Source organism: Perissodus microlepis, chromosome 20 (genome assembly GCF_051167445.1).
Source record: "Perissodus microlepis isolate ML-2025 ecotype Zambia chromosome 20, ASM5116744v1, whole genome shotgun sequence".
NCBI classification, from domain to species: domain Eukaryota; kingdom Metazoa; phylum Chordata; class Actinopteri; order Cichliformes; family Cichlidae; genus Perissodus; species Perissodus microlepis.
In genome coordinates, this window is record NC_140480.1 from 21,519,833 (window position 1) to 21,529,971 (window position 10,139).

The 10,139-nt window shown below is 41.6% G+C and overlaps 2 protein-coding genes across 2 annotated transcripts; both read right to left on the reverse strand.

Moving 5' to 3' along the window:
* Positions 1 to 2,721: 2,721 nt before the first annotated feature.
* On the reverse strand, positions 2,722 to 6,382 carry aar2 (AAR2 splicing factor). The gene is made up of 3 exons (XM_084918176.1): positions 5,315 to 6,382; positions 5,004 to 5,233; positions 2,722 to 3,787 (listed from the first exon to the last, which is right to left on the reverse strand). Exons 1-3 carry the CDS (start codon positions 6,075 to 6,077, stop codon positions 3,620 to 3,622), a joined length of 1,161 nt encoding a protein of 386 aa, XP_084774302.1. The 5' UTR covers positions 6,078 to 6,382; the 3' UTR covers positions 2,722 to 3,619.
* Positions 6,383 to 7,151: 769 nt separating this feature from the next.
* On the reverse strand, positions 7,152 to 9,903 carry LOC146364472 (uncharacterized). Its single transcript, XM_084917699.1, has 5 exons — positions 9,416 to 9,903; positions 9,030 to 9,164; positions 8,679 to 8,735; positions 8,353 to 8,493; positions 7,152 to 8,241 (listed from the first exon to the last, which is right to left on the reverse strand). Exons 1-5 carry the CDS (start codon positions 9,416 to 9,418, stop codon positions 8,107 to 8,109), a joined length of 471 nt encoding a protein of 156 aa, XP_084773825.1. The 5' UTR covers positions 9,419 to 9,903; the 3' UTR covers positions 7,152 to 8,106.
* Positions 9,904 to 10,139: the final 236 nt, after the last annotated feature.

Here is a 10,139-nt window from a genome sequence, read left to right on the forward strand (position 1 = left end):
CTCTGTTGTCCTGGAGCATCTCTATGTGTTAATCACGGCCGGTGCTTTTTTCACCTCAACACATTTAGTTGCTTAGTCTGTGAAATTTATTGGCCAGCTGCTGTGTCCTTATGCTGTACTTGATCAGAAAGACACACAGATGACTGCCGACTAGGCCTCAAAGGTCTAGTGTCTTCTTTTTAGCTCCTGCCTTTAATCGCTTCACCAGATCACTATAGCAGAACATATTGTTCATAGACTCACACTCACTCTCTCTCCCCTGATGTGTATGAAATTTCCAGGAGAGATTTTTTTAACCTCGTTCATCCTTTCTTTTAACACCCCTACCACTCCGCCGTCAATAAGTCTGGGTTCAAAATGTGCACGCGCCCAGACCGCACACTCATATATGCACCCTGGGAAAATGTACACGTGCCTGAATCACATTTGGGTCATGCGAGTCAGACATGTGAATTCCCGCTAGCACTGCAGCAGAGAGGGATTATTGCAGTGCCTGGTCATCAGCATATACTTCCCAATTTAGTAAATGCCAAACATCAAGACAACAACAAAAAAATGAGAAAAAGTAGCTTCTGAAAACTGATGTGTGTATGAACAGGGAATAAAATCCATTCCACAGATGCACACACCATCAAACTTTTTCTGACACCAGTTTTGGTTTATGAGAGCAGGTCATTTTGCCTTCATCTGGAATATTTGCTTGCATTTTTATATCAGCAAAACCAGGTTTGATGCAGAGCAAACACCCTTTCCACTTCTGGATCTATATGTATCCCTACATATAACTTTGGGACGCAAACAATGACTGAAATCCTACTTTTTAACTAGTTTTTATCCAGATTATGCCTTCTGCTATAGCTCAGAATAGTCCTGGAAACATGCAGACATCACTGTGTGTACACACAGGGAGGGAGAACAAAGGAAATCACCACCTGAAATTAAAAATAAATAAATCAACAAAGATATAAAGAAAATCATTTGCCATTTAGCAGCAAATCTGTGGATCCTGATATTTTTTACATTTCCTAGTTAATCTCTGACTTTACACCACAGGGGATGGTAAAACGTAACTGTTTATCCCAAATGTCCGAAGTAAGAGTTAGTAATTTAGCAGTTCAGTACGCGCATGATCAAACACCTGATTTGTTTAATCCACAATGAATTCATCACATCCAGCCCACCGACTGTCAAGACGTCGCACACACTAAGCGCTATCCTTCTTTCTGTCTTGAAAAGAGAAAGGCGAGTGGGCGAGTGACTGAAAAAGAAACAGAGGGGCCTGTGTTTACACTGGCAGAGTGAGCGGCCTGTGAGCCCCATGGAAATGGCCAGCTCACATCTGATGGCGAGAAAGCTCCACCATGACTGACAGGGCCTGGCTTTTGAAGCTCTGCACAGTCAGTGCAGTCTGCTTCTCTATGTGCCTCGCTCCCCCGGGGTGGCCACACCAAACAAAACAAATAAGAGAGATTAGAAGGAAAATGGTTGCCATACCAGGAAACACAGAAGGAGAGCCTTCACTGAGGGTGAAGGGGTGCATGTGGCACGGAAAAACTGGACCCTTAGTGAGTTGTCCGCTGAATTCCTATACACTGTAATTCCAGCACTAATAGAGGGGCTGGAATGCCAAGGCCATCCCAGTGGAGTCATTTCTGTGACTGTTTTCATCAACAATGTACAGTATTTCATCTCCGGAGAGGAAAATGCATTTACCAATCACTGTCATACATTTTCCTTCCATGTTGTGCTGATAAGTTTCCGCCATGCTCTCCAAGCCATACTCGCCATTTAATTGCATTTAAAAAGGAAAATAACAACCAGCACAGGGCCCCAGTGGTCTCACAGCGGACCACAAACACGAACTGATCTTCTTTAAAGGGTTGCGTAAATCTTCAAAGGGGAGTTTTCAGTGTAAAGCCCACTATTACCATCACTTTCACAATACCAGCTGTCTTCCTGGAAGAGAATGGATTTCTTGTATTGGCATTTAGATTTCCAGCAACGGGCTCAGACTCTATTGATTCCCATAATTGCATTAGATGACTTTTGTCCTTTTCAAAACAGCTTTATAGCTATAGATTGGTTCATGGAGCCAGGGCATGTCAAGTAAGAGAGGTCCAGCTGAAGAGAAAAGGGTTCAAGAAGTGCAAGAGCAAGATTAACGAGTGAACAGATCAATGAACCAACAGGAGAGCACAGTCTGTGATATCCACCGTTGTAACTGAAGGGATGGAGCTGAAAGGTATGGGTAAACTGTATAGGAGTTGTAACTGCATATGTATACAATTACATTCCTCCTTTGGTGTTTTTCCACACCGCTCTAGATAATCTTATATAGATATTTGAAGATAAGTGTTAAGAGTGATGGTGGAAGAAGAAAAGGTCGATTAACAAAAAAAGCTCTTATCCCAGTCATCCATGTCATGATGATAGCAGCACCTTTTATCTTCTCTTTGCTCTTCTTTAAGAGAAAAAAAACTTATCAAAGCTACTAAATTGTATGAAATTCTTCTTACAAGTCCTTCCCACCAAAAACAGCAGCTTTTATCGATTGTGGAACTGACGATCTGCAAATATGGTGTTATAGAGCAGCTTTAAAGCTGTAAATAAGCCTATGTGCGCCATCTAGTGGAGGAGAAAGAGAAAAGACATGGTAGCAAGTATTGAAAGCTTCATTAATGACAAACAACAGTGACAGAAACCACCAGACACAGGTGGATATTTTGTTTCAGAAGTGCTGTTTTTATTAAATTGATTACAGTAAAGAAATATAATAAAAACAAAATTTAACAAAGCAGTACTTTAACAAGAAAAGCATTACTTTATGAGCTCCAACCCTTTCAGAAAACCTGGTAAATCTTGTGAGTATGCTTTTTTCCTCACAGGTGTAGTGCAGCTCACACACGATCATTTCAATGCACTCTGCAAAAGAACTAATAGAGCTACACAAACTAACATTATGAGGATTCCTTGTAACTAGGAGAAAGACAATGATGGTAGCAAACAGCTGGAAGTAGTCGCAGTGACCAACAACACGCTCAGCCTCTGAATGACTGAATAGGTTCTGTCTGCAATCACTCTCAGACAGACTGGAGAAAGTATGCTGTCTAATTTATAAACACACACAGATTCAACACAACACAATCCTTCTGAGTCAGTCTCTGCTGAACCAGACTTCACTGCATCTCTCTGCAACTGTTTGCCAGCTGCTAATTTAAATGTGAGGCTGCCGAATGCTTATGTGACTCTGCAGCTGAATCATCGTCCTGCAGCAGCTGTGTCACCATTCGCATAGAAATGTCTGAAATTATGCTTCAAAACTATCAGGTCCTAGCTGGACTCTGAATGTAAGTACATAATGTGAATTTCAGTGTATTGCCATTTTATCACCATCACCAAATCCACTTTAAAGATAGCAGCTGTCTGCAAGTGATCACAGACTTGGTCGCCATCTTCAAAGCAACTATTTGAAAGCCAATGAGATCAGTCAGTTGCAAAAATGTTTGGTCATGCCGTCGTCTCCACCCACTGTTTTCCCTAGTGTGACTGTAGCATAAGATACTTTGTGGATCTCCTTCTGTGTTCCTTTTTCTCGGTGAGCAGAGTCCATTGAGTAGTTTCAGTCGACTGTAACACCTTCAGGCAGCTCCACCACAACAGGTTCACAGTCGTCCAAGTCTGAATCGAAATCCCATCTGAACTTCTTGGTCAGGTGGGCTTTGAATTTCTCTGCTCTCTTACGCAGGTTGGCATCTACACCAGGCCCAATGGCAAACTGGAAAAAATCCTGTGAAGAACAATTAATCAAACAATTTTATAAACTGGTAACTGTAAATGTGATCTGTAAAAATTCAGGTGATGCTTTGATACTGTGGTCCATTTTCTGTTTGCAACCATTTCTGTGTGTCGTGGAGATCATTCAGGATTATGAACATATGTTGTACGGATCGAATTATAAACTGTCCTCAGATACCAGCCATATAAAAATAGTGTTGTGAAAGGTATTCAACACACTGGCAATTTAAACATCCCTTTCTCATTGCATACGAATTATTATCTTTATAATTTTTTTTTTTTACATTTAACCAGAAGAGCATGCAAAGTGTGGAGCAAGCCCAGGTTTAATCCCCGCTGGGGTTTAAGTAGTACAAATGCAGGGTTCAACATAACCAACAGGCCAATGGCCCAAGGCCAGCAGAAAACTCTACTGGGAAAGTTGATAGCCCAGCTGCTGACCCATTTGGACCAGTGACGGTGTTTCCACTGACCGATTTACCCCTGAACAGAGCTGACGAAATGATCGACTGTTTTTAGCTGCTTTGACTTCCATTTGTTTATTTATTCCACTACATTTATTTTAAACCTTTATTTACAGCTTTTTTCCTAATAATCTTCTTCTTTTAGCTGCGTCATTTAGGGGTCACCACAGTGGATAATCTGCCTCCATCTCCGCCTATCCCTAGCATCCTCCTCTGTCACACAAACTCTCTGCATATCTTCCTTCACTACATCCATGAATCTCCATATTCAGCTTCTTTTGTACAATCTGGCCACTATCCCTCCTCTGCATATGTCCAAACCATCTCAGCCTTCCCTCTCCAACCTCTCAAACCTGAGCTGTCCCTCTGATGTACTCAATACTAATTCTGTCCACAGATCACAATGTAGTCTGAATACAGCTTGAATCTACTAATAAATAATGATATGTTCCTATAGTATAATCTTGAAATTGAACTGTCATTTTTGTGGGCCAATAAAGTCACACAAGGAGCAAGTAAAAGGCTGATCTTCTGGCTTGTTGGTTGAAAAGTGTGATACTGGTTAATGGACCCTAAATTACTTAAGATTAGTTTGCAAGAACACATTTTTTCAACTTTTTAATATCACAACATCTTGGTTGACATCTAAAATCAATTTTGCACCAGTGAGATGAATATATATTATTTAGTTAGATATAAAGAAGCCTCAAGTGACAAACACTATAGTCTGATTTGTGCATGTACCTGCAGCGTGGAGGTAAGGAAGTTGTTTTGAGATACAATGTCAACAAAAAAATCAGGAGGTATTTCTCCAAGCTGGTGGTAGAGCACGGCGATGAGCCCCAGGTAGAGGTCCTTGCGCTTCAGAATGGACTCCTCTGAGCGGCACAGCAGAGCGAGGAGGCACTTCCAGTGCTCGAAGCCCTCGTACACATTTCCAAAGAGAAAACACACAAAGGCAAACTGCAGCTCACCTGAGAGAGGGGCTAAATGTCAGTACTTTTTCTTGCATAATGAATCAAGAGTAACCCATTTTTAACAAATGTGATACATACCTAGCACGTTAAGAGCCTCCTGCATGTGGTTCTTCTCCAGCACCGTCTCCAGAGCGTAGCTCAGGTCCATGCTGCACTTGGTGATCTCAGCCGGGGTAGCCCCGGGAGGGTAGGTCTTCTTAGGGATGACAGAGAAGCGCAACTCCGTACCCTCCCTTTGTTTCATCTTGGGGAGCCTGTCAAGCCCCTCTTTCATGCTCTGACAGGCCGTGTCATTCCTCGGCTGCTCCGCCCTGTCTTTGGTGTGTGTGAACTGAAGCTCGGGAATCACGTCACTGAATGCACATACTCGACCTGAGAGAGGCTGCAAGTTTTTGGCCATTTCCTCACTGATACGGTCAGTGAGGGACACCCACTTCCTCATCACCTCATAGGGATAGGGGCCCAGGTAAGGATCCAGCTCGCGCAAGCTGGCACGAATCCGACTCAACTCCTCTTCATTCTTGGAGGCTGAGAAGTCCAGATCTTCTTCCTTGGCGTCCCAGTTGGCCAGTATGATCTCTCTGGGTTTGAGAGAGAGGAAGAGGCCTGTCTTCGGGCCAATTTGTCCTCCATAGCCTGACGAGCAGTAGTGGAGGAAGTGCAGACCAGGGGGGATCATTTTAACACCCCGGAAACGAGGACCCACTTGCCAACTCTTGCAGTCGATTCCGAGCTCTGTACCCTGAGGAACACCCAGCAGCACGAGGGTAGCTCCCTCCTCGAAAAGCCTCAGGGCAACATCTGGATCCATGTCCACACTACCACTGCTGCTGCTGGCCATGTCTTTTAAGGGGTACTTAACGTGAATCTACTAACGAATTAAATAACTAAACGCTGCTCTCACCTGTTAAATGCAGATCACTCAAACGGATTTCCTCAAAAGGTCTAAAACAGAGAGCCGCTGCTGCTTTGACGCTAATGCTTTCAATTGATGCGATTCTCGATGACTGAAAACATGGCAAAAAATTTAAAGCTACACTGTGTTAGTAACTTCGGTGTAATAGCCTTTCTCACAGCCACACTTCATACATCCAGCTGTTGACGTTTCGAGTCGTTCGTATGGTGGAAGTTGTGCCACAAATTTCTTGCTCCGGACGGAAACAGTACCATGAAACACATTTGTGTCCGTCTACTTTTAATTTAAATACATTAATTAATACATTTAAAATGTTATAAATCGTTTATGTATAATAGAATAATTATATAGATATATTATATGATTTGTGTATGTGTATAGTTATTGTATATTATCTATATTTGAACTTCGTCTTTTGCTTGCTGCCTGTAGGTGTCGCCAGAGATCTCACCAAACCTTGGCATGCTCCCCTTCGCTACATCCACGAATCTCTGTGGTCTTGCTCTTTTCTTCCTCTTCCTTCTTGTATCCGCGCATGTCCATCTCAGCCTTGTCTTTCTAACTTTGTCTCCAATCCACTCAACGTAAGCTGGCCCTCCAGTAGACTCATTTCTAATCTTGTCCATCCTTGTCACCACAAATGAAAATCGTAACATTTTCAACTCTGCCAGCTCCACCTCCTATATTTTTGTCTGCCTTCATTACCTCTGCTCCTTGCATCCTCACCTTTGCCCCCTCTCAGTCACACACATGTATTCTGTCTTGCTTCTTCTGACTTTCATTCCTCTTCAGTGCACACCTCCACCTCTCCAGGCTCTCATCCCCCTTCTCACTACTCTCACTACAGATCACAATGTCGTTTACAAACATCACAGTACACAGAGACTCCTGCCTGACCTCATCTATCAGCTTGTCCATCACAACTGCAAACTACAAAGTGGCTAAGAGCAGATCACTAATAAATAAATAGCAGATTGGTTGGTTTTTTTTTTTGCTAGACTTTATTTAAAATATAATGATTTAGCCAGCATGTATTAATATCTGCTTTATTCACATTTAGCTTTTTCTTGTGTCCTCTTTATGGAAGCTTTTTTCCGTCACTCAGAAAAAAAAAGTTAGAAGCTAAGTTAGAACTTTTTTCACAAAACGTCAAGTTACTGACTAAATGTTTTAAAATTGAGTGATTTCTCATGAGTAGAAAATTTCAAGACATCACCTGAAAATTTTGACTAACAAAAAAAAATTTAATTAAAATAAAAAAAATCTTGATTGACAGAAACAAGCTTCTATATGTTTCCATTCTTTACAATAAAGACATTGTGCAATATTTATTGAATGGCATTTTGTAACACTAACATTCATTCCTTAATCAAAATAATGAAAAAAGGATGGTTATATAATATCTTGCAACAAAAGTCTATTGTAGCTGATACACCTATAGCACCCCTAATAATAATAATTAATTAATTAATATCATTATTACAATAACCGCATAGGCTCACTTCATAATAGTATAAATCAAACATGTACAAATTTTATTATGTGGCATATACTCAACTATATAACCGACATAAGAACATTTTGGGTATGATGACATGTGGCTTGCAAACACAAAACATAAGAGTTTGTACAACAGGAGAAACTTTTAAAATGTTCTAAAAGTATCTGAACGCGTCGATCTTTAGCTTATCTTTGCTTACTATATAAAGCTATTCCATAAAATGTAGCAATGTTGACATGCAGATGCTGGTGTAGCTTTTAATACACAAGACACTGAGAACTTGACAACAGTAAACATTCATGACTTTGCTTTTGAAAAATAGCTGTCTAAACACAGTCACTGATTGGTCACATGTAATATTCGCTATCTGTAGCAAGGAACACACCTGTAAATTCACCTTATGTCTTCATGAGAAAGTAGCACAGGCCTATAGGAACCAGGGAGATACATTTCCTACTTTGAAAGCACAGAGACACTTTGAAGTTTTTGCCAGCAAGTGATCAGTGCCTTGATAACTCGGATTAACCTCATCCTTTTTCTCTTCTTTCCTCGTATTTTCTGGACAGCTGAACAAGAGGCTTTATTTCCCTGAAAAAAATAGAAAAAGAAAATAGCACAAGAGCGGTTTGGCTTGTTTTCTCACTGTGCGGTGGTGGTGGTGGTGCTGGGGCTCAGAAGAACACATTAAAGTCATCTTACCAAATACTGGGGACGGCAGTTTTGCACAATTAGCTGCCCCATGCTCTCAACTGGCTTCTCCAGGTCAGATTGATTTTTGCCACTCCCCTGACACCGCATCTGCTGTGTCATACCATAGATGGAAACCAGGATGCGACGCGCCTGCCATGAGATAACAGCCCAAACGTGTAGAAAATTAAAAAGGTGGAATAGTCCATCTAGCATGTCAGTCAAAGGTTGAAAACTTCTGTATTTACCCAAACGTAAATGTACAACATGTGCCACGCAGGTTCTCATTTTTACCCTGTCCATGGTGCTGAAAGTGCATATAATGTAGTGCCATTTACCTTTCCTGAGGGACAAGGGTCTCTCTCTTTAAATTTATTCGCTGAAACAGTCAGATTCTGCAAAAGAAAAAGCCCAGTGTTGAGTTATTTAAGACATTTATTTGGCTTGTGATGCAAAAGAGAGAGGGAAGAAAGAGCTTAACTTGAAGAGCAAACACTGGAGGGCAGCCTAGCACATATTATTAACTCACAAGCTTTATCACAGCTGTAACTGATAGCAGTGAACTTGCATTTAATGGTAGTTTAGTTAGTGGGGATGTCTGCCAATACAATACTTAAAACACAATCATTTTTAAAAATCTACCACAGTTAATTAATCCCACAGTCTTATGATAAACTTTGCAATCATACCAGATTCTGTAGTTCAACGGAGATGACTTCTCTGTAGGAGCCCAGTATTTCTTTATAGTTACATCTACTTTTCCCACAGGAGTAGGCCAACAAGACAGCCACCAGGACACTACGGAGCAGAGTTCCAGTCAGACACTATGAAAAGAGAGCAGTGTTACAACTCTTCACACGCAACCAAGGAAAACAGGCCACGAATCATCGCTCAATTTGGCTCCCGCTGAGGCGCACAGTGCGTTAAAAGCATCTGTCAGTTTCCAGCTGTCTGCGCCACCTGACATCTCGACCAAAGTCGAAATAACCACATTAATATACGTCGGTGTGCACGCTTCATCAGCAGCAGCTCATTTACTGCGTAAGTACGCACCAGATGTTCAAACTGCGCTTACCATTTATCATGTTTTTCTGCGGGATCTTCAGACGAGCAAACCCATCTCTAGTCGTGACCGTCTTCGCTCATGGTGAGCTCCAAACTTTCACTTTTTTTTTTCTTTGGCTCCCCTTCAGTACTTTTGCACTACCTGTGGCGGAGACGTTAATGCGGCGACGGGTAGACTTCCGATGTGGCGCTCCGTGGCTTCCAATATTACCAAACTGACTGCTCCTATTTCCTTCCCCGTCATGGATTGCTGACGCCGGGCTTAGGATTTCACCAAACTCCAGTCCGATCAAGTCAAGGACAACTTCTGCAATCAATCATTTGCCTCCATCCTTTCGGTTTCGTTGGAAAGACACGACGCAGCATTTATCCAAAGCGCCGATTTAAACTTTTTAAAAGCTTGTTGTGATAGCAAAAGAAAAAAAAAGGCAGCCTACAACATAAAAATGGAATGAAATACCAGAGAGAGCAGTCAAAACTATGACCCTGCATGGGAACTGCTCGGGAGGATGAATGTCACTCTTGGAGTGAAAGTGTGGGAAATCACATCTCACAAACAAAGTGTGCAGTCAGAGTTTGAGTTGACATTTGACTTACAGCACAAGAAAAAAAGTCTTAGAAACCAACTTGTTTGGGAGAAACAGTGAATTCTGCAATAAACTTTATTGTCTGTTTATTGGATGCCTGCAAAGTATTTTTAAACACATTTCAGAAAAGATATGTAGAAAGGACAA

Bases quoted from the DNA above. Each gene is read 5' to 3' on its own strand.
- aar2 (XM_084918176.1), bottom strand. From the start codon at position 6,077: ATGGCCAGCAGCAGCAGTGGTAGTGTGGACATGGATCCAGATGTTGCC. The intron at 5,234-5,314 runs GTATGTATCACA...CCCCTCTCTCAG, and splicing joins GGAGGCTCTTAACGTGCTAG to GTGAGCTGCAGTTTGCCTTT. The intron at 3,788-5,003 runs GTACATGCACAA...TGTTCTTCACAG, and splicing joins TCCTTACCTCCACGCTGCAG to GATTTTTTCCAGTTTGCCAT.
- LOC146364472 (XM_084917699.1), bottom strand. The intron at 8,736-9,029 runs GTATGATTGCAA...TTTCTTTTGCAG, and splicing joins CCGTTGAACTACAGAATCTG to AATCTGACTGTTTCAGCGAA. The intron at 8,242-8,352 runs GTAAGATGACTT...TATTTTTTTCAG, and splicing joins ACTGCCGTCCCCAGTATTTG to GGAAATAAAGCCTCTTGTTC.